This window comes from Betta splendens, chromosome 8 (genome assembly GCF_900634795.4).
Source record: "Betta splendens chromosome 8, fBetSpl5.4, whole genome shotgun sequence".
Classification (NCBI taxonomy): domain Eukaryota; kingdom Metazoa; phylum Chordata; class Actinopteri; order Anabantiformes; family Osphronemidae; genus Betta; species Betta splendens.
Window position 1 is genome coordinate 14,164,252 of NC_040888.2, and position 24,451 is coordinate 14,188,702.

General features: G+C 43.9%; 1 protein-coding gene across 7 annotated transcripts in view; it reads left to right on the forward strand.

Annotated features, from left to right (window-relative positions):
- caskin1 (CASK interacting protein 1) overlaps positions 1-24,451 on the forward strand; it is a 64,975-nt gene that overhangs the window by 36,717 nt on the left and 3,807 nt on the right. Inside the window, exons 3-22 of one of the 7 annotated variants that reach the window (XM_029157733.3) lie at positions 3,650-3,747; positions 3,904-4,049; positions 4,727-4,822; positions 4,906-5,036; positions 5,950-6,058; positions 9,728-9,836; positions 10,179-10,273; positions 10,890-11,007; positions 13,042-13,287; positions 15,809-15,913; positions 16,646-16,764; positions 17,371-17,452; positions 17,890-17,999; positions 19,729-19,839; positions 21,336-21,437; positions 21,574-21,712; positions 21,826-21,969; positions 22,087-23,255; positions 23,329-23,631; positions 23,835-24,450. In XM_029157733.3, the coding sequence (XP_029013566.1) occupies positions 3,650-3,747; positions 3,904-4,049; positions 4,727-4,822; positions 4,906-5,036; positions 5,950-6,058; positions 9,728-9,836; positions 10,179-10,273; positions 10,890-11,007; positions 13,042-13,287; positions 15,809-15,913; positions 16,646-16,764; positions 17,371-17,452; positions 17,890-17,999; positions 19,729-19,839; positions 21,336-21,437; positions 21,574-21,712; positions 21,826-21,969; positions 22,087-23,255; positions 23,329-23,631; positions 23,835-24,450 (4,148 nt within the window). The remainder of the gene's footprint in view (positions 1-3,649; positions 3,748-3,903; positions 4,050-4,726; positions 4,823-4,905; positions 5,037-5,949; positions 6,059-9,727; positions 9,837-10,178; positions 10,274-10,889; positions 11,008-13,041; positions 13,288-15,808; positions 15,914-16,645; positions 16,765-17,370; positions 17,453-17,889; positions 18,000-19,728; positions 19,840-21,335; positions 21,438-21,573; positions 21,713-21,825; positions 21,970-22,086; positions 23,256-23,328; positions 23,632-23,834; position 24,451) is intronic. The other 6 variants (XM_029157734.3, XM_029157735.3, XM_029157736.3 and 3 more) reach the window with 6 other exon arrangements.

Below are 24,451 nucleotides of genomic sequence, written 5' to 3' on the forward strand. Positions count from 1 at the left end.
AGTAATCCTCAAAGAGCAGCTTTGCTGCTCTAAGTGAAAGTGAGTAGTGCAATCTAATTAGTGTGTTTACTGTTACTGCCTCTTTGCCCCTTAATTCCCACCACAGTATTAAGTGCTTCATGTAGGCTGATACTCACATGATTGTGCACATTTGTCTGCAAAAGCAACTCCAGAGTACAGTTTATGGTAAAGAATCCATGGGTCATATTAAATGTTGGTCTGTAATGAGTGCATCACTAAGCCCATGCGAATGAGTTAGATTAATGCACCCATGGTAATCACTGGGTGACTTGTAATGAACTCACTGGGAGTCTGTCACCACAGATTTTCTCAGCTGCAGTATGTGTGTGCTGTGCATTTCCTAAGTGGTGTCAATATGGAGGTGGTGATCATTAAAACGACAGGAACTGTAGCTGTAACTGATCAACATGCTTGTGTTATTAATAATATTCCAAATGGAGCAGGTGCACCGTGGAGAGAGCATGGATGGAGACAGTGAAATGTAAGTAAGAAGGTTTGCCACGTTTAATGTCCCTCACACGAGATGTGACAACGAAGTGCTCAGTGTGGAACAAGAATTATAGATTCCTTTTTATAGGTGATGGCAGGGAGATCCCCACTGGGAATAAGAGCACTAGCGCTTCCCTGCTGTTTTCATTATGTCTGTACAAGCATGGAGGATTACTAAACATAAATGTAAACAGGAAGACAAAATGGCAGAATACACTGTACGTGTGCATCACAGCTGCTTCATGTGCTATAATCAGCATAATACAGATACCACTGACACAGTTATGAGCTACTTGTAAATGAACAGTCGAAGACGCTGGTCTTAAGTAGTTTGAGTTTGTAATATTAGTCTGCATGTGTACTCAATGCACTTTCACACTTTTTCTCCTTCATACACTGGTGGCAAACCGGACACACCAGGGGGACTTGGGGGTCAGTGTCTTGCCCAAGGACACTTTAGCACATGACTGGGGGAATCTGGAATCAAACTACTGGTACTTTGGTACCACACACACACACACACACACACACACACACACACACACACACACACACACACACACACACACACACACACACACACACACACACACACACACACACACACACACACAGGTTTGTGGCTTTTCATAAAAGGGTCTGATACACACAGGCAGATGGGAAATAAAAGTTGTAGGATGGGATTATTGTCGTTTTGTCAGTCTACAAAAATTGTTGGAGCAGAAAATAGGTCAAAAACATGCGTTTCTGTGTAAGTAGCTCACAGTGGAGCATGTTTAAGTAGTGAGTGTAAAGAAACTACGGTGAATATGAAAACATAATGTGTGTTCTAAAAATAGGAATTAGATTGATTCAGCTGTATCTCAGGTGTATCTCAGTAAATGTCAGATAATTCTCAGATTCATCTGAGATTTACTGTAGATGTACTGTATATACAAAATATAGGAGCTAGAAGAGAAAGTCAAAAAAGATTTCCAGAGGAAGAGAGACAGAGATGAGCGACAGATAAACAGAGGGAGCTGCAGAGGAATCAGAAAAAGAGATGAGGAGGTACACAGAAGAAGAAAAAAACAGGAACATTATGTTGACTGGCTCATGGCTGTCTTCAGTATCACATGAAATATGGACTTTTGATTATTTTTTGGTGCGTACAGTATATTTGTCACGAGAAACAATGCTCATGCATGTATGTTAGAAATAGATTGGGTGAGAACATATGCTGTGAGAACATTCAAAGACTGGTATGAGAATTTAATAAGGCAACAGTTCACTAGATTACCAAAATAAGCACAATCTGACTGTGATGCCCTAGGCAGGACTGGTAGCTGAACTAGTCAGGAAGCCCAATTGTGTCTGTGTAGGTTTACATGAACAAAATTATTTTGTTATGCTAGACAAACATATGTAACGTTCTACACATTTATTTTAAATGGACTGTACATTGTGTTGTTTAAGGACATTTCCCTGTGTGATTTTAATTTTGATGATAAAAATAAAACTTGGTTGAGCTGTTCATTTTTATTACACAGGTAGAATTCAGTACTACGTAAAGAGTGCTTGTGCTCAGACTTAAAAAAGGTGTATGGGTGATACATCTGTGTCTAAGGCTGTGGAGAGATGGATTTAAAGGATGGACATAAGTGGACAGGAAGATAGGAAGGACAGTACAAACTAACAGGTACAGGGAGAGGGAGGACTGGAGTAGGATGGACAAAGAAGAAGAAAGAGGATGTGGATGAGGAGACGAGAAGGGAAGTATAAATATTGCATGGTGAGTTTTACTACTGGGCGAAAAGCGAGGGCTTCCCTGGTACACTCCACGCCATGCACACGAACACTGACTGCTGTTTAATCTAGCCTGGTGCAGCATTGTGTAACGGTATCCCTGTTTAACTCAGGAGGGGATAGATAGTAGAAGGATAAGGAGGCATCACTAGGCTGCAGAAGTGGGTTAAGGCAACACATCAGAGTGTGATAGTTAAACTAGCCTTGTACACAAGGTCGCTGGTTCTCACTCGACATTTAATTTAGCTGTTTGTTCCCCTAAGTCCTAAGTCATTTCTTTACCTCAATCATTATGCATGTAACAGAGCTTTAAGAGTAGCTGCTCACTTTCCTATACATACTGTAGACACAGATACCTGTAACTGTATGAACCAGTGCACAGGTTTATCATGTTGCAGTCTTTCACGTCATACGTGGTGTAAGTGGATTCCTTTCTCACTATGATAAGTAGCATCGTACCAGTGGAGTCTTTTGTCAACATTGCTTTTTAAGGCCTTGTTGAAATATGCACTTTGCCTCAACTGTGTAAAAAAGTCAACAGTCAAAACAAGTTTAGTAAGTGATGTGTGATCTGTAGTGATTCAGCTGCAGCAGGTCACTGCTGTGTGGGAGTGCAGAGCATCTGCAGTTCTCACTCATACAAAGCAAGACAGAATTATGTATTTTGTGTTTTATCTTCTAGTATTGTTGCAATATACCTTGGTTTCTCTAATATTAGCTCACACGTACTGTAGGGGTTCTGTAGCTGGTACATTCACGCTGGCTGTGTGCCAGTGGTATATTGCATTGTCTCCACGGTTACAGTAAATTCAGATCATATCAGCTCTTTACATGCTGCTGAGCAGTAGAGTAAAGCGCCAGTGTGGGTTACAGGCCAACCAGAAAACACTCCACTAAAAAATCCAACTGTTACTGTATCTTGATAATCGTTCAGCTGACCTTTCTGCAGAACCAGAAACAATAGGTCGGTGTCCCACAGCAAGAAGCAACAAGGGTTCAAGTTCCTGTGACCCCGACGAGGATAAGTGGTTTGGATAATGGACGGAGAGTCGTTTAGGAAACCTAAAAGCAACAGCTGTTGATTTTACTGGTTGAAATGAAATATGTAGCTATGTTGTTATGTAGCTCTATGTTAGACAAACGTCTGGTTAACTTTGTATGTACATGCTTGTGATGATTAAATCACCAAAGAACAGCCGAGCTTGAGGTTTTTGTAATTCGAAAAGCAATAAAGTAAAGTATGAGGTAATGAGCTGTAAAATAATCACGTTTAAAAAAGCATCATTGGTGTGTGTGTGTGTGTGCGTGTGTGTGTGTGTGTGCGTCGTGTGTGTTTGTGTGTGTGTGACTGCAGGTTTTCCCCGCTGCATCATGCTTCTCTTAATGGCAACGTGGAACTCATCTCACTGCTGCTGGAGTCCCAGGCTGCAGTTGACATCAGAGACCAGAAAGGTGAACTGCGCACACACACACACACACGCACGCACGCACGCACACACGCACACAAACACACACACACACACACACACACACACACACACACACACACACACACACACACACACCAATGATGTTTTTTAATATCTCAATAAGTGCATGTGCCTGCAGGTATGCGGCCGCTGCACTACGCAGCCTGGCAAGGAAAGGCAGAGCCTATGAAGATGCTGCTGAAGTCTGGTTCATCTGTCAACGGCCAATCAGATGAGGGACAGATTCCTCTTCACCTGTCAGCGCAGCATGGCCACTACGACGTGGTAAGTACAGCCTGAAGATGGTGATTTGGACAAGAACAAAGTAGCACCTTTAAAATTGCTCCATGACAAATACAGTTTACCTTCATCTTACTCCTGCGTTTTTTATTTCCAACGTCCTTGAAATATCAACCTACAGTAACTGTTTTTTGCATTTAGCATCACATCTTCAACAACACTACTTAATTCCAAGATCTTTTTGCCCAAATCTTGTGTAGTGCACACGGCGTGCTGTGGTGACGTCTCTATGAGACGTGTTGATAGGCAAAACTCAGCTACAAACAGCTGAGCGAAATTTATTTTAGAGGCTTTTTCAACAACGGAACTAAGTGGAAAACACTGCAGTGCTGCTGCAGCCTCGCCAAAGTCCAAAAATGATATATAGCAGACATACCACATCAGCGTACGTACAGTACCCCAGAGGAATGCAACGTTGAGCATTTACAGGCTCCAGTGCAAGAAACACTCCTTCTTAATTAAATAACCATGATTCATAAAAGACAACAAACTATAGTTTAAACAGTGAAGCACAGCTGCTTCTAGTGCACATGCAGTTGAAACAGACTGCAGATGGTGACTCCTAACATGTTGTACCTTGCTTTTAGGGTATAATACACGGATCATATTTGAGCAGGGAACCATCCTTTTTCCATGTGTGTCCATGTGTTTCTTGTCTCCAGTCTGAGATGTTGCTGCAACACCAGTCCAACCCCTGTATCGTAGATAACGCTGGGAAGACTCCTCTGGATCTGGCCTGTGAGTTCGGCAGAGTTGGGGTAAGTAAGCTTTCACTCACAATATCAGAAGCCATGTACAAGAATATTCAGTATGTTGCTTATGTGTGTGTGTGCATGTGTAGGTGGTCCAGTTGTTGCTGTCGAGCAACATGTGTGCCGCTCTGCTGGAGCCCAAGAAAGGAGACACTACAGACCCCAACGGGACATCTCCTCTCCACCTAGCTGCAAAGAACGGACACATAGACATTATCAGGTACACACACACACACACACACACACACACACACACACACACACACACACACACACACACACACACACACACACACACACACACACACACACACACACACACACTGATAAATCAGTAGTAGGTTTAATTGCCCTCCTGGGTTTGCTGATAAAACTGATGTAGGACACAACAGGGAAACAGTGTGATAATAGAACAGGTGAGAGATGATGCATCAGTCACTTACTAATAAATACAGTACATTTTGGCAGTGTGTGTGCTGAGATGACTGGAAACGTTGAAATTATTTATGACTTCCTATTGTGTCACACCAAATGTCAAGTCGCTAGAATCCCAGCTCGTGCGTGTATGCATGTGTTGGTATACAGAGAGACTTCAACGCTGGAACGATAAGACAGAGAGATGGGCTCAAAAATGCAACAGCGAGAGAGAAAAAGCAGATAAAAATAACAGAAATACCAGTGAGGGAATAAAACCCATCCCAGTGTGCTTCTCTAGAAGTGACATTCATGAATGATGCTTTTTAGACTCCGCTAGCAGTCCTTCGCTGACACACACTTATTCATCTTACAGTAAGTTAGAGGAAAATTAGGCCTGTGTTTTACTGAATTTGTCCTGATGAATTACAGTTTTTTTGCCTTTTGTCTTTTCTTTCAGTGTCAATTAAAGATAAATCAGGAGATTTTATATTTACTGTTGTCCTGTCTTTAGAGTAGAATCCCAGCCTTATGTTTTTTTAAATAGCAGGACACCGGTTTAGTGTCTATTGGTCCTGCATAATGTCTTACACCTGTCTTGCTCTCTTGCTACAGTACCACTTCGGCCTTGCTCTGCCAAACTTTTATCACTCTTTTTATCACTGATCCTGCCCTTTCTTTCCGCTCTCGCTCCTGCCCTCTGCTCCTGCATGGATCAGACTGTTGATACAAGCAGGCATTGACATCAACAGACAGACCAAAGCAGGCACTGCCCTGCATGAAGCCGCCCTCTGTGGCAAGACCGACGCAGTGAGACTCCTACTGGACGTAAGTGGAAATTTACCTCAAACCTTTAGCCTGGACAATTTGGGTCTGATGTTTATTCATGTTACTTTGAAATTGTAGCATCACATAATAATAGACATTAGTGACAGAGAAACTTCAGCTTACGTCAGTTTATTTGATAAAAGTGTTACATGTACTGTAATACCTATTTCAGTTTAAGACTGTTTCACAAAAACCTGTGAACGGTATCTTTATTAAAAATATTTGTACAGGAAACAACAAAAGCTGTGTCCATCCTAAATAAAACTACACTACTGAAAAATGCGAGTTAATCTAAATTGGCAGGAGGATTATCTGTGGAGTTTCAGTGACCGAGCTAATCAGCGTTCGCTCAGGCTCTACAAATGGCATCACAGAATGGTTTGAAACCTGCCAAAGCACATGGAAGGAATCCTGGTGGTTGTTTCCAGCACAATCTGAGTTCAGATTAGATTTAAGCAAACCAGATCAGATGGGTCCAACATGGTTAACATAAACCTGACCAGGGACTAAAAATCTGTTGTGTAATGTGTGGGAAACTATTGTCTGGTCAGATACATTAGTTCAAAAAATAATTAAAATGATTGACTTTGATTAACTGACATATTAATGCAGAAATTAGAACAACAAATGTCTTCCAGCAAAAGAAAAGGCTCAATAGTCCTCATTAAATTAGTCAAGGCTTTTTATGAACTATGAACTATAAAATCTCTAAAATAAAAAAAAAAAATATATATATATATATATATATATATATATATATATATATATATATATATATATATATATATATATATATATATATATATATATAATATCCCCGTTAGGGCGAATAAGCATCCAGTGTGGGTCCTTGGGCAAGACCCTTCAAGCTACCGCCTACCTCATATCATGAGAGACAATGAACCACATGAGATACCGGCTCAGACGTCGCCCGGTCTAACAAGGTCTGCGTCAGGTGCTGGGGAACCAGAGCACCTTGGCGAGAAGTGGGCTGCTGGAACAAGAAAGAAATGGCTGAGATGCGAGAACAAGGCTCTGTTGGAATGCTACTACTCAAGTAACCCTAGTCAGAGGGGTTACATGCAAAGAATGTGCGGTGAATGGGAACGGAGAAACCCACATTCAAGACTGACTGCGAAGCAACTAGTAGCTCAGTGTTCCAACATCCACAAACGGCAACTGCTATCACAACTTGAGATTGACGAGATACAACACAAATGCTACGGCAAGGGGGAGCCAGGACGCCAGGTCAGAGGGGAGGTTTCACCATCTCCCCAACCGGAAACTGGGTACGAAGCCCCAATGAGCACAGATACGCTGAGCGAGACAGCAACTGACCTGAAAGATAAAATCATGGCGAGATTAAACAGGCAACCCCGAAACCAACTACAACGGCTAAGTGAAGTACCATCAGAAAGTCTCATGGAAGATGTGAATGCAGCACTGAGAGCGATCCCTACCACAACAATCACAGAAACCAATGAGCTGATATACGCTTCAGCATCAGTGATCCTAGAGGTGCTTGGCTATAAGAGCAACCATGGGAGCCATGAGAAACAATACCCACCATGGAAACGAAGGTTGGAGGCAAAAATCAAGGCAGCTCGGAGGGAAGTGAGCCAAATGACAGAGGCCCAGAGAGGTGCAATGAAAAGACCGATGCCCAAGAGGTACAGCCAGATGACCATACCTGAAGCACTCGAAACTGCCAAGCAAAGGCTACAAGCCTTGGCCAGCCGCCTAAAGAGATACACCAGAGACAACGAAGCCAGACGAATAAACCGGCTGTTCAAAACACAACCCGCGAAAGTGTACTCTCAATGGGAGGGTAATAACAGCAGAGCAGACCCACCAAGGCTGGAAACTGAACAGTACTGGAAAGGGATATGGGAGAGGGAGGCATCACACAACAGCAATGCACAGTGGCTGGTGGATCTGAGGGAAGATCACAGCAACCTCCCTGAACAGAATCCAGTGACTATCACAGTGGCAGACATCCAACAAAGAGTCTCAGGTATGAAAAACTGGACAGCACCTGGCCCTGGCCCTGACATGATCCACGCCTACTGGCTAAAGAAGCTCACTGCAATCCACGAGCGCCTGGCAGCACAAATGAACCAGCTGCTAAGGGATGGGACTCACCCTGAATGGCTAACCGAAGGGCGGACGATCCTGATAATGAAGGATCCCTCAAAGGGTACAGTCCCATCCAACTACCGGCCAATAACCTGTCTCTCCACAACATGGAAGCTCATGTCAGGCATCATCGCAGCTAAGATAAGTGGGCACATGAGTCAATACATGAGCGAAGCACAGAAGGGCATTGGTAAGGATACCAGAGGAGCCAAACACCAACTGCTGGTAGACAGAACAGTCGCCCAAGACTGCAGAGTGCGACACACCAAACTGTGCACAGCCTGGATCAACTACAAGAAAGCCTATGACTCAATGCCACACACATGGATCACTGAATGCTTGGAGTTGTACAACATCAACAGAACTCTAAGGGCCTTCATTGCAAACTCGATGAGGTTGTGGAGAACCACCCTTGAAGCCAATGGGAAGCCACTTGCCCAAGTATCCATCAAATGTGGCATATACCAAGGAGATGTCAGGAGACTGTCCCCACTGCTGTTCTGCATAGGTCTGAACCCCCTCAGCCAAATAATAAGCAAGACTGGCTATGGATACCGACTCCGGAACGGGGCCACCATAAGTCACCTCCTCTACATGGATGACATCAAGCTGTACGTTAAGAATGAGCGAGACATCGACTCGCTGATCCACACCACAAGGATCTACAGCTCGGACATCGGGATGTCATTCGGACTCGAGAAATGTGGGAGGATGGTGACAAAGAGAGGCAAGGTAATCCACACAGAAGGGGTCTCACTCCCAGAAGGAACAATAGCAGACATTGAGGACAATTACAAGTACCTTGGAATACCACAGGCAAACGGCAACCTTGAACAGGCAACAAGGAATGCGGCAACAGCCAAATACCTCCAACGAGTAAGGCAAGTCAAGGAAAAAGGAACATGAGAAACTAGAGAAATACCAAGGGCTCAGAGAAGAACTGGAGAAGGCTTGGAAGGTGAAGGCCACAGTGGTGCCTGTGGTGATCGGAGCACTAGGGGCTGTGACCCCCAAACTGGAGGAGTGGCTACGACAGATCCCTGGAAAAACATCCGAAATCTCAGTCCAGAAAAGTGCAGTCCTAGGAACAGCAAGGATACTGCGCAGAACCCTCAAGCTTCCTGGCCTCTGGTAGAGGACCCGAGCTTGGAAAGTGGTTGAGACCACCCGCGGAGGGTGAGAATAGAGTGTGTATAACAAACAAAACACACTCGAAGTGATACTTTATATTTGAAACTGTGTCAACTGTGAGGCAAAGGAATGACACTAACTTTGTTGGGTAGAGCCACTGGACGAGGATACTAGTGTTTGCCCTGAATACTAGACAACATGTGATATTGCTCTCAAGCCTGGTTGTTGTTGGTGTTGGTAATCCAGAAAACAGCTTCAGAGAGTGAGGAAGCACAGATTAGTTTCATTTTCATTTCATTGGTAGATTATATCATTGGTGCAGACAGACTTGAATTGAAAGTGTGTCTTGTGTGCAGTTGTGTAAAAACATTATTTCACATTTCTTTACTTTTGCTTCTGCAGAGTGGTATTAATGCCACAGTGAGGAACACTTACAGCCAGACTGCGCTGGATATCGTCTACCAATTTACAGCAACACAAGCCAGCAGAGAGATCAAACAACTGCTGAGAGGTAGGCTGGCTGAGCGGATGGAGGGTAAAGCCAGATGGGGGGCATGCAGGTGGGATATGTCAGACAAAATGGATAGAAACTTTAGTAAGCAAAGTTGCTCTCACTATCAGGTTAGTGTTCATTTAGCAGTTCACCAGTCTTCTCCTGTGCCTGTTCACGAAAAAAGCAAATACTGTAAGAAAAAAAGAAATACTTTTGCAAAGTACTGCACTAAACTATTTTGTTGACTGCTACTGTACTACCACATAATGAAATGGATTCTGTTTGTGTATTGTGCTTTGTAAGTTATATAATTGTTTTTATTTACTGTAAGGATAATTTCTCTCTCTGTATCTCTCTTAGATGCATCAGCAGCCCTTCAGGTTCGGGCCCTGAAAGATTACTGCAATAACTATGACCTGACAAGCCTCAACATCAAAGCTGGCGACGTTATTACGGTAACACGCACAGAATTAAGATCTAGTTCTAGAACACTTATTATGGGGAAAATTGTGGCTAAACGATTCAATTCAATACCAATAAATAGTAATTTTGTACTTCTATCCAAATTTTTACTTAATAATGATATTCAGATTTATCATTGGTCATGCTATAATAGGTGGCAGTATGCTTGCATAATAAGCCTAATAACGATAATTTATTTATAATTATATTTCCCAGATGACCTGTTGGTGTATTGAAAGATGTAGGTTAAGAGTTTTTATTGCTCATGAATACAGTATGCAGAGTGAAACATTTACTCTATTTACTATGAACATGTTCTACTGAAACAGGCGTTGTTGTGTTCATTGGCATTGATGGTGCTCTTCAGTGGTGTTTTTACAGTAACAAGCACAGAAGCAGTGCCCAGGCTTCCTACCTTAGACTCTCATTTTGGCTTTTCTGACTGACTCAGGGAAATTTAGACAGCTCCTAGTATTCTAGTGTGTCCTGTATTCACTTTAAAAACAGATGGTTCTTTATTTAGTTTTGAAATATCCATAACAGCTATCTCACATATACTGTAAACCAAACTTAATCATTAAATGAATCTTATATTTGTCTTTTGGGCAGGTTTTGGAGCAGCACCCCGATGGACGCTGGAAGGGCTGTATCCATGACAACCGAACAGGAAACGACAGAGTCGGCTACTTCCCTTCGACCATGGTAGAGGTTATCAGCAAACGAACAGGTGTGTGGGTGCCCTTCTGTCTCTGCATGTGTGTGTGTGTGTGTGTGTGTGTGTGTGTGTGTGTGTGTGTGTGTGTGTGTGTGTGTGTGTGTGTGTGTGTGTGTGTGTGTGTGTGTGTGTGTGTGTGTGTGTGCGTGCGCTAGACTTCCCAAGTTGACTGTGGTAAAATGTCAACAAGCCAGTCACGGGAATAAAATATTTAAGTAGAGACACATTAAGAATTCACAACAGAGGGTGAAGATGAAGAGGAAATGTCAAAGATCTCTAGGCAGGTGAATATTTCTATAAGCGTTTAAAACATTGACAAACATGGCAAATCAAATCATGGATCTCGTTCCTCTCACACTTTGGGAGAGATGGCAGATCAGCCAAGCTCACAGCTGTCCTGCATTCCCACCGTAGGTGTGATCCAGTCCTAATGTTTATGAAAGATTTTACTTGCACTTACACCAGAATATTTACAGTAATTGTGCTGCAACTGTCTGATTAAATACACAAAGTGTGTTTGAAATGAGAGCAAGGACATGAGCCTTAGCAACAAGGCTCTGGTTCACAATGCTGCCTGTTTGATTGGCCTGTTCAGGGATAGAAAGTATTTAATGTGCCTACAGTACAGTACAGTACTACTGCTAAATGTTCATACCTAAAATTAAGTATGCGCTAAAGTCTTGTGCCATTAGTATGTAAGCTCCTATAAGCTCATTCTTTAATCTCCCTCCACCATTTTACATGCGTATCAACACAAAAGGGATTTAGACCTGCAGTGTACATTTATATCCATCACATAACTGCACAGTGTTAAGGCCCAGTCCGTTGGTGTCTGTCTGGAGGTCTGCTTCTGTCTGTCTCTGTTTCACCATGCCTGCTCCTCTCAGTCTGCAATCCCGTCTCTGTTTGTTTGTCTGCTTTATTCTTTGTGATCACTTGGTGCTATCTTCAGTATCAACCCCCCAGTCCTTCATTTTGTACCATCACACTCTCTTTTTAGCACACACCGTAAAATCTACTGTATATACCATTGAAAAGAAACGTTATTATTGCTACATCCTCCAGCTAAAAACAGCTGGAGCACTTCCACAAGCACACTGACTAATCACTGCCAGGGCAGCTCACCTGGAAGCTACAGCAGCTGTTATAGTGAGATATTCTATTCACTCAGCTGTTTTTCATTCATTTTTAATTATTTCTTCCTTCTAGCCTCCCCCAGTCAGTCTCTTCTACATGCACTGCACTTCATCTGCTCAGCTTTTTCTTTTAGCATAGATTCCGCATTTATTCTACCAACATAGGCTGCATGACTAATTAGGATATATTCATTAATTAGAACTCTTTACCCTCAGTCATCATGATACCAGAAACACAGTGAATCCTTAGTGAGTTGACTTGGATTTGACCTTGCACAAAAATGTACAAAATGTCATTGCATCAAGTTTGGTACCAATCAGGTGTACTGACCGTGACTGATGGTATTTAGTAGTTTGTGTGTCCACTGTATCTAGGCAAGTATTTACTTGATTAAATTGACCACAGGTGTGGGCATGAATAGTCCAGTCTTTCCCTGGGTGTACCCTGCCTCTTGCCTGGTGACAGCTGGGATTGGCTCCAGCAACTCTGTGGATGGGCCTGTGTTCTGTATATTGTCATAATAAGAATGAGAACATATTGTGCTCTGTTTCATAAAATGAGACCAGGACATTCTTGGCTCTCCTGGTTATGACTTAATGCTTATTAGTCTCTAAGACCATCTCTTAATTATACCGCCCATCACTTCCTTTTTCACCAACCCATTAATTTTATTACCTTCATTTGTTTGACCCTCCTTATCTCTGTTCTCTCACCTTTAACACGAGCCATGTCCTTTGATTTCTTTGCTCACTTTTGTAACTTCAACCTTTGGTTTTAATTTTCTTTTTCCCCCCTTTTCTTATGTGTAATTCTCTGTTTTGTTGTCTGTTTGTCACGTGGCGGTGGTTCACTGTTGGCTGGTTGTGTGTGTGTGTGTTTCGGTGTGTGGTCACGGTGGGTGTTATCTAGGTTTGGCCAGCACAGTCATTTGCACTCAGCAGTTTCAAAAGATACCGCTGGTTCCCCCGGCAACGGTTGCCCCTGCCAACGCGGTAGTCAACGGCAACGACACCACGTTCCATCAGATCCATATCCTGCCTCCACCGCCTCCTCCTCCACCACATTCCCATCAGCCACTGCTTCCACTTTTCACTTCCTTTGGCTATAACAGGTCGCCTGTGACGACCCCACAGGGAGAAACACCCACTGCCCCAGGTACACGCCCCCTTTTCATTATTATTATTATTATTATTATTATTATTATTATTATTATTATTATTATTATTATTATTATTATTATTATTATTATTATTATTATTATTATTAAAACTTCAATGGATGCTTTCCTCTGGTGTAGTACCTACACAGTATGTATAACATCTGCCTGTTGATTGGTCATGTACGATTCCAAATGGTATTAGAAATGTTGGAAGACATCCATTAAAGTTTTCTGTTACGATTCATTATTTGTGTAATTTTATGTGTTGCTCATATTGTATAACCTTTGTTTTTTGTTGGTGCTGTTGCTCATCCTCATTACTGAGAGACAGAGTCAGAGTGTTTTACAGGTTAAGACTTATAGCACTTTGTGCCTTTTCCTCTGTCCTGAAATGCATTTGAACCTACACATGCATGGGAACCTACAAGAATGGGTTTTACAGAATCAGAATCAGAATCATTTTTATTCGCCAGGTTTCCAAGACAAACAAGCAACAAGTAATTACTTACAGGTAAACTAACGTTAACTAAAAAACCACTGATCTGAACTGATTTAAAAGTAGTTATGTAATAATAATTAATTGGATTTCTGTCAAGTAACGTTATACTGATTTACAGTAATTGTAGGACATGGTTTTTCACTGAGGACTGAAGTTTAAGGAAGTATCAATTTAAAGATTGGAGAAGGTGATCATTGGACAAATGTTGTGATTCAGTTTAATGTTGTCTTATTTTTTTCCCACTGTCCTTGCTGTTTTCTTTCCTTTTCGCCTTCGCTCTAACTCTTTCCCTTATTATCATCACTGTCCCGCCCCTTAGGACTGACCCTGCTAGACTCCTGTCCAGATTTCCCGGACATAGGTTTCTCCTGACCACACAAGCCTGTTTTCTGTTCTGTCCCGTGTTTTCTGTCCCATGTGATCATTTTAACATCACTTTGACACACTTTGCACTTAAAATATATTCACAATGTGTGTGTGTGTGTGTGTGTGTGTGTGTGTGTGTGTGTGTGTGTGTGTGTGTGTGTGTGTGTGTGTGTGTGTGTGTCTCTGAATGCATTTGTGGCTAGGGGAGAACTATTTCAAACCGTTAAACGTTAATTCCTTCTCAACACTATTTACGTTTTTCTTCTGTCATTCAAGAACCCAATGATATCAGATTAGAATGGTGAAATGATGTGAAATACAGATTTTTTTTAATGTAGGACACCTTAATACACTGGTAGGAAGTGCTAGTTAATGTCATCAGGAGCGTTTTACAGGTAAGGTTTTCTCGGTCTGTGAACTTGACATTCTGCTCTCTGAATGAAATCCTGGTCAATACAACAATTTCTTCACACACACCTCTCGTTGCATACATGCTTATAATGCCTCACAAACAATAGCTGGTTGAATCCATGGCGGCTCAACACAAAGTGCTCTGCGTCTTTTGTCTCAAGCAACTTGGAGGGATGCAAAATGGCCACAAGAAGGAGCTGTGATATCACATGAACTTTTTGATGTGTGTGTTTTTCTGGAGCACTGTTGGTTCCACATATAAACCATTTATAAACGTGTTATAATGGTTTATGACGCTCTCCAAATGCACTACAGCTCCATTCTGACAAGGCTTACATATATAATCACACACCCACGGATGCATTATATATGTATGTTTATGTACATTCTGGCATATTTGTGTATATACACAAATATTCATGTTACAGATTTATTTATGTACTATGGGTATATTAATGTTCACATTTCTATATCTATATATTTATTTGCATTTTTTTCTGTGTCTGTGTGTTTGGGAGAATGAAAGTCCAGTGTGTAAGTGAGCTTGAAACAGTATATTCAGATACAGTATATTCTTCCAACCCAAGCTTTGCTCTCTTGCCCCTTCTTCTGCCGGTTAGTTTGGTTCACACTTCGCTTTCTTGAAGTATGGAGCCGAGGACACACAACAAAAATTAGATGGATTCCCGTGGCAGATTAATGCCAAACAACCACTGCTTTAGTCACGTGTTACTTTTTTTCCATATGTACATTTGATTGTTAACAGACATCTATGAAAGTTGGTCAGACAGAAAGTTGTTGATCATGACATTTATGGTTAATTAGTTTCTTTAAATTGTTGATGCAACTGCTCTTAGCCTTTTTGTCTAAGGCAAAAGATTTACAGTCTTTTACTGTAAGGCTACAATACAGTACATTCCGTTTCATTCTATTCTATTTATACAGTATTATGTTTTCAGCACAAGGATACAGAGAGTAAACAGTTGACTACAATGCATCCGATGGCTAGAAACACACAACTCAGTGTCAGTCAGTTGAATCTGAGGGTGCTCCACTAGTTGAATATACTTTACACTCCAGATGCTTTTAACCTAATTATTAGCTTATCACATCAGGCACATCAGGCTTGTGCACTGTGGCCTTTGCTCCTTGTTGATACAGTCATTTCCGATTAGGTTAGCAATGCTTCCTGGAGCAGTTTAGGGTCAGTTAGCAGCTAACAGTGGTGTTCTGTGTTGAAGGTTGTCGCGGCTCAGAGGCAAGTCCTCACAGCTCTCCCACCCCATCCAGCGGGCCCCATGGAGGCTCCAACGAAGAGATCTGGGTACTGCGCAAGCCAGCGGCAGGTAACGAAGCTGTGCTGCGCTGAGCCTTCAACCCCCGACTTAAACTCTGCCCAAAGCTCGAACAGTATCTGACATCCATTCAGCAAACACTGCAGCAAGGTTTTGTTACTTCATATGTCCCCAAGAGCAGAATCCATTTATCCATGACTTTGAGCTCTAAAATGATGCTTCTGGAGGCTTTCAGATACTCTTTGACCTGTTCTTGGTAGACTTCCATATCCTGCTTATCCCTCCATTTAGAGCTTAGTTGAACGCAGTAATGTAACGTACTGTATAGGACGGCAGCCATCAGCATCGGTCTACAGTCTGTGTTTGTCTTTCCAACTGAATGTATGGAGACATTTTTGTGTAAAAGAGAACAAGAAAACCTAGGAAGGAAGGAACGGACTGAAAGAGCGAGCGGACGTGTGTGTGCGTGCAGGACGCGCGTAATCATGAAAGCTGTGTCTGTGTCTACACCACTTTGTCAAGTGTATGGTGCTCACTCGTCAGTCTGTCCTGTCTATGCAACCACACGCTGTCCAGTGCATTTCAATGGAGAGTCCCACCGGTTCCCACATTGCTTTGGGTTTCAGCTAAACCACTCAATGCTTGTCTGTGTGTGTGAAAAACATCCATGTGTTCTTGCATGTAGAAAATCTACAGTATATACTGTTATGGTAGTTACATGCTAGAATGAATGCATGTTGTTTTGTGCGTTTGTTTGCGCGTGTGTGTGTGTGTGTATTGCAGGTGGAGACCGCAGCAGCGTGGGGAGTTCTGGCAGCGTGACGAGTGTGAGGTCATCAGGCAGCGGTCAGAGTGCCGGGAGCGCCGCTCACATCCTCCATGCACAGGCTGAAGGGGTTAAGGTGAAACACGCACATTCAAAAACTTCAGAAGATTCAAAGTTTTTAAAGATTAATTAAAATGGGCAAATTTTGGAACTCAGTTGTAGCCTTCCTTCGTTCTACACCACACTCAGCCCAACACTGTATGTTTCAGACTCAATTTTAAAATAATCTGTCTGACTCGTTAAAAGGACCAACCTTGTTGACAATTCTTTAGAACAGAATGTCGATTGACAAATTACGTTGTTTCTAATGTTAACTTAGTCTTGAGGATATATAAATTGACTATCAAAGATACTGTATGTAACACTATGCTTGCCTCTGTGTGTGTGTGTGTGTGTGTGTGTGTGTGTGTGTGTGTGTGGGGGGGGGGGGGGGGGGGGGGGGGGGGATTGAAGCCTTTAACAAATCCCTATTTCTGTATTAAAATATGTCTTAGAACATAATTCTGCCAAAGAAATATTAGGATTACATTCTGTAAATGTGTCCCTTTGCTACTTTAAGCTTTTACACGCCAGCCTTACAGTGACCAAATGGTGGTTTTGCTGAGGTCATCAGTGCTGATGTGGGGTTTAGAATCTCTGAACATGTATGCAGTTATGTTTGTATTTGTTGGTGTATTTGCAGCTTTTAGCCACAGTTTTGTCCCAGTCTGCTAAAGCCAAGGAGCATTTACTGGAGCAATCCAAGTCTGTGGACCAACCTGCAGGTAAGACACAACAGAGAGCATTACTTAGTATTTATGATATATTCTAGAAATAATCATACTCTGTTACTGTGTTATGAAACTGAGTTTGATTACAAAGACAAGAGTCATAAACCACTGGTCTTTTAGAAACTGTCCTTATGTACAGTACACGCATGCACGCACGCACGCACGCACGCACGCACGCACGCACGCACGCACAAAGATCTTGGCTGATTTCAGAAACAGATGGCCAAGGGGATGTAGGAGGCACTGTAGATGAGTGTGATTGGTTTAGAAGGTTTGCTATATTTTGGAAAACGTGAAGTGGATGAGGTACTTGGGAAATCAGTGAAGCGTGACAGAGGACAGGTAGAAGATAAGTAATCTGTTGATTGATGCAACTTTACAGTGATGGGGCAACAAGGTGAAACTGGCCAATTATATTTACCCCCCAACAGGTTCTGCCACCTCCTCTCGGACATCAAGCCAATCGGGCTGTCCACTTCATGAAGCGCCGCCTTACGATGCCACGGCAACCAGGAAGGGGGAGGGGCCTGGAGAGGGGAAGGTAGGACAGTCCCATATTCACGCAGCCTCAGTCATTTAGAAACACACAGTATCATCTCACTGCAGCATGGTTAGAATGTAGCTCCTCAGCTATCTTCACGTCAACTTTCCCATAGTCTCCCACACATATATTACACTTACTTACCCACACACGGATATACAGACCCACATAGTAAGATGTCCCAGCGGTTCCTCTCACAACTGGCCTCGTCTGTCCTACGAGTATTCGGATGCAGCCATGACACGGTGAGTGTGCGAGTGGGGTCTTGATATTGTATGAATGCATTTGCAAAGTGTGGTTTGTGGTATTGTGTGTGTATGAGCGAGAGAGAAAATTCTGTCCTTCTCTCATTTATTTATTTATTTGTGTTGCATTATTATTCACTCCTTTTAGTTGCAGCTTCGCATTCATTGCAAAATTGTTTTTATTTTACTGAGATAAAGGTCCTTGTACTGTTGTTACTGAAGATGCACCGCAGGCAAGGAAAGGTCTAGTCAGAAACATACAGTAGTGTGTGTTTATATTTGTGCGTGTGTGTGTTTGTCCTGACTGTGGGTGGAGCATCTCAGCACAGGAGTTATTAAATCTGAATTTAAACCATTTACAATAAGCTGTCATTGACTATGGAATGTGTGTATTTGTGTATAAGTAGGTGTGGGCCTATATTTTAGTGCTGGTTTGTATCATTGTATGATACTGAGCATATTCAAATAGCAGGTGGTTGTGGTGGTTGTATGTGGACTGGACGGGTGCGTGAGTGTGTGTGCTGTCATGTAAGCCATGTTCTTGTGGCCATCTGTTAGCTAGAGTCCTGATTTGCTCAGCACTCAGCGTCTTAACACGTTCCTCAGCAGAATAACAAGAAAGACAGAGGGGATGGAAAACCTGTCAGCTTTGAGAGACATTATGGAGGAGAAGGGTCAAAGGGGGAACAGAAGGGTGAAAAGGAAGGAAAGTGTGGAAAGACAAGAGAATATGGTTAATAAGTTAAAAGACAAAGCGAGTAAGTTGGAAAAACTCAGGCATTGGTTTAACATTTAAATCCAATCCTATAGCTCTATTATTATAGCATGGTAAGTAAATAGTTACTTAGAGGTTATCCAACCTTGGTTGAAGCAGTTTCTAAGTCATCTCAAAATGTATCCTGCACTCTGCTTAATCTAAAAGAAGTCTTAATATTAGACACATATCAACCAGGAGGAATTTTTTGTTGCTCCAGTGAATGATGTCAAGCTTGTTGACTCTAGTATTTATTTGACTCTTTACTTTATAGGGTGATAGCAAGCATACGTGTAGTACAGTTACACCTAGTAATGAGATGTAAAGGCCTGTTCACTTTCAGATCTTTAGCTCAAAAGCTCACAACCTGAGAACATCAGATTATAATTACATGACTTCTTCTAACATGCTACATGCTATGGACAGGGCTCTCTCCTTCCTACCTTTAGCCTGGTTTCCACTACAGAGCCAAGTGGGGCTAAGCAGCTCTAACACAGCGACCCTCAGTGGTGCTGAATTATCATTCATTCATGCAACAGTATATACCTCAATACATATGCTGACAACAGAATGCATTGAAGGACATGATGCAAGGAACCTGTATCTGTTGCCATAGTAACTACATTGTTGCCCCAGTTTTGTCCCTACTTGGCCCTGTTAAGAAAAGGTGGCCCTTAAAGAAGTAGACATGGAGCCAGTGACTGCATGCCCCCTGTCTTCTCTCCCGTAGAGCTCAGAGGCCGTTGTCCAATGGCTGAGCGACTTTCAGCTGCAGGTCTACGCTCCAAACTTCCTGGGCGCTGGGTATGACTTGCCCACCATAAGCCGAATGACCCCTGAGGTAAGGCAAATTAACCCTGACCCTCCCCTTCGAATGGCCAAGAGGTCACAAGCACCTCCAAGGACCACAGTGGAGACAAGTCTGCACGACTTTGACTTGTGCTGTCCTTGTGCTGTTTGCAAGATGCATGTACAACACCTTCCTGTCTGCCCCCAAAGAGGCTCAATCAAAGCGCTAAACCAACCTGATCAGCTGTCCGCTCCCTGTTTCTTCCAAACCTGTCCTGGTTTATCCTTTCACTTGTCACCCATCACCCTTGACCTGGTGTTTTGCCCTACTTGACTCTGACTCCTGGTGCCTTTCAACCTCACCTCAGCATGGGGATATTTTGAGCTAGTGATGTTAGTGAATGAAGCAGATGCTGAATGTATGAAGGTGACTTCAGAGAAACTAATACAGTAGTACTGTACATACACAAACTTGTGACAGGTTGTAGCAAAGAGCAAAGCTAAGCCTTTGCAGTAAGTGAACACTTTGAAAGGCAAACCTTAACTTAAAAATGCCGTTTTGAAAATTAGATGAGATTACAATAAATTTGAATTAAACAGTTGGATGCACAGCTAAAACCCAGGCAACATACTGTATCGTACATACTGTACATCTTATTAGAAAGAATTCATACGCTCTGATGCAGTAAAGCATCGATGACCTACTCCTCGCAATTCAGCAGCAAAAAAGTGCAGGTAAATTCTTCAAATATTGCTCAGTGGACATGTCTTCAATGTCTTAAGTTCATCTTTGACACTGCTGCTGTCTGCCAGTACTCTCTTCTAATCTCACCTACACACCTAAGTACAGTACAACATATTTCTACAGTAGCATATATCAGTTATTTGTATGTTTTCACCTATAGTCTGGTCAGAGCTGTGCATGTTGAATGGCTCACACCTGGGTCTGCACTTGCCTTGACTATCAAAGATACTGTATGTAACTGTATGTAACACTATGCTTGCCTCCGTGTGAGTGTGTGTGTGTGCGTGCGTGCGTGCGTGCGTGCGTGTGTGTGTGTGTGGTGGGTGGGTGGTTCGGTCGTTTATGTCTATAAAACTGTAATGAAACAAGCACAAAATAATATTGATTTGAATTGATCTCAACTTTCCGCTTCCTTATTTCACTGCAAACATTTGCTTCTTTCAGTTTTGCAACATTTACATTCATGCTGTTGCCTTTTACACAGTAGAAGCTTTCACGGGGTGTCATGCTCTATGTTGTTCCTTTGTGTTGCCTGTTTTCTTCTGTGTGTGTGTGTGTGTGTGTGTGTGTGTGTGTCTGTGTGTGTGTGTGTGTGTGTGCGTGCGTGTGTGTGTGTGTGTGTGTGTGTGTGTGTGTGTGTGTGTGTGTGTGTGTGTGTGTGTGTGTGTGTGTGTGTGTGTGTGTGTAAAATGAGAAGAACTACCAGACTCTTGACATCCGAATTGCCTCGCTGAAGGAACCCATGCCACTGCTCCACCTAACATACTGTGTGTATGTGCATTTGCTTGCTTTTGTGTGTTTAGGATCTGACAGCCATTGGAATAACAAAACCTGGTCACAGAAAGAAGATGACATCTGAGATTAACAAGCTAAATGTCACAGAGTGGCTGCCTGAGAAAAAACCTGTGAGTAAAAGCCGACCGCTGCACACACTGTGTGAGCTCTTACTGTCTTATTGTTAGGTGTTATAATGTAGATGAGGAATGTCATATTTCCACTGTTTAAAGAAAAGGTACCATGTTTTCAATGATTCTGTAACAGGCCAGTCTAGGAGAATGGCTGTCTGCTATTGGTCTGAGCCAGTACCACCAAGTGTTAGTGCAGAATGGTTACGAGAACATTGACTTCATCACTGACATCACTTGGGAGGATCTTCAGGAAATAGGCATCACCAAGCTGGGTGAGTCATACAGACGCACTTTCAGCACATTCACATGTTATGTTATATATTGGTGTCAATCAATAATTTCACCTAAACAAGAACCATACTTCATATCTGTTGATCTGTTTTAGGCCACCAGAAGAAGTTGATGCTGGCAGTGAAGCGTCTGGCTGAAATGCAGCGCAGTTCCGAGGGACGGAGCTCTCCCAGGAAGAGGCCCCCGCCAATCACACAGCAGCAAGAAGTCATGTCGGTGGACAGCCCTCCTCCAGACGGTAAGCTAGGAAATCTTGGAGTCTCATAATGCTAAACCTTTCCCATGGTTTACCTGTCTTAGATCAACTTAATTTCCCGTCACTAATCATTGTTATTTTGCATTTTGTTCTATTCAGAGCTCATGTCTCCAAAGATGAGTACCTTCCAGGACAGCGAATTAAGCACTGAGCTGCAGAGTGCCATGATCCAGCCAGGTCAGGAGGTCAAAGTTCAGCGAAGTCGGACCCTCAGCAAAGACCATGATGAGGTGATGACTGTTGGGCCACCTAAGAAAGAGGCTCGCACTATGCGACAGCAAAGCAGCCAGGGAAGCACGTCCTCCCACAAAAGCAGCGTCTCCTCCCAAGGAAAGCACCGTCACTCCCATTCCCATTCTCAGCCTGCTCCTCCCTACACGCCTCCTCACACCACTACCAAGACAAGGACCTCATCTTCCTCCTCCACCTCTTCTGTCCAAAGTACAACTTCACCACAGCAAAAGCCCAAGTCATCCTCCCAGTTCACGCAGGGAGAGAGACCCCAGTCACCCCGCTCTCATCCCCCTCAGTCCCCCACCCATCGCGGAGCACCATGTCCACAGGTTCAGCCCCAACAAGTGCAGCCTCAGCACCAGGCGCTCCCTCAGCACCACCCACAGGTGCAGGGGATGGAGGTCAGGGAGGACCAACAGGTCCCACTCCTCTGTCTGCCACCAGAGCCTGATCTGGCTGAGGAAGAAAGCGTTGAACCCTCAGCACTCCAGAAGAAACACACCAACAGCCTCAACCGGTACGCCGTCTCGGACAGCGAGTGTGACGACAGGGCAGCGGGAGGAGGCGGCATGGGATGGGAAGGAGAAGTGGAGACAGCGGTAGGTCAGGGCTCTGCTGCTGTCAGAGGGGAAGGGGGTAAATACGCCACAGTGACTCACCACGTTAGTCGCAGCCACTCCGTCCGCAACCAGGAGAAGGGCGGCAGCCGAAGTCAGACGCAGTCGTTTGCCCTGCGTCAGAAAAAAAAAGGCCCTCCCCCACCGCCACCCAAACGCTCCAGCTCCGCCATCTCCAGCTCCCACTCCAACCTGAGCGACGCCAACACGCAGCAGCCTGCGCTCACCACCACTGGCGGGATGCTGGATGTGCCTTATCACCAACAGCGGCGGGCCAGTGACCTGGGAGTGTCTGTGGAGACGGGCGTCGTGGAGACGAGCAGCGTGGGTAGTGTGAGGAGCATCGCCGCCATGTTGGAGATGTCCTCTATAGGAGGTGGAGCCAAAGCCATGGCTATTCAGAAGAATTACCTACAGGTAAATGATGATGTACCACACTAGCATCACATATATGTGTGTGTGTGTGATGACAAGGCCTGGTTTTTACCAGGTGGGGAAAACACGCGACGCCATCGGCCTGGACGGCGAGGTCGTTAACCGGCGGCGGACCATCAGCGGCCCCGTCTCTGAGCTGGTAGCAGCTGCCAGGCGTGACCAGCCGCCTTCGTCGGCCTTCTCTCTGGAGATGCAGGTCGACGCCAAACCTCCCTCTGTGAATTCCTCCTCACCCCAGCCCCCATCCTCACCCCACCCCAGCTCTGGGGGCAGTTCATCAGAGAACCTGCCGTTTGCAGAAGAGGGAAGTCTGACCATCCGCCGGCAGGGACGAGGAGAAGGCGAAGGACAAGGACAGGTAGCTATCTATCTATATATTTATATATGTCTCTCTATATATCTGTGCTTCTATGTGTAATATAATGTGCTAAAATCAAATGTGCAATAGTCAATTATAAATGTTCTGTCAGCTTTTTATGTGTTATTATTTATCTTTGTCAATGTTTATGAATGTCTGTGCAAAAATTCCCTCTTGTCATGAATTTATGAATTTTCCGTTAGTGTGTATTTTGTGTATGTCTGCAGGGTGACGGCCCACAGGGAGACGGTGGTTACACCCAGGACGACCTCCCCAGGGAAGAAGCCACGTCAACCCTAAAGCGACGGCCCCGCAGCTCCAAGTCCCAAACCAACAGCTCCGACTTCACCCTGCAGGAGTCGTCCACTGTCAAACGGCGACCCAAGAGCCGCGACAAGGAGCCGGAGGGCTACACGGAGCTGCCCACCGCTAACGGGGAGCCTGCGGGGGCCAGGACGGCCAATACCACGCAGCCAGTACCCTACCAGAACGGAACGGCCACCATGAAACGCCGGCGGGTGTCCGATGTTGGAGTGACGGCACAGCCCCAACAACAGCAGCAGCAGCAGCAGCAGCAGCAGCATGTGACTGCTGCTCCACGTAGGGACAGCGTTGATCAAGGAGCCCAGACAGGCAGTGACGGAGGACCAGTGAGAAAACCAAAGCCCCCGGTTTCTCCAAAGCCTGTAGTGGCTCAGATAAAGAGACAAGGAGGCCCACAGACCCCCCCACAGCCAGCCTCCAACAAGAGAGTGCCCTTACCAGGTCCTGGGACGCCTGGAAGCCCAGGTACTCACAATATACTGCCTGTGTGTTGGGG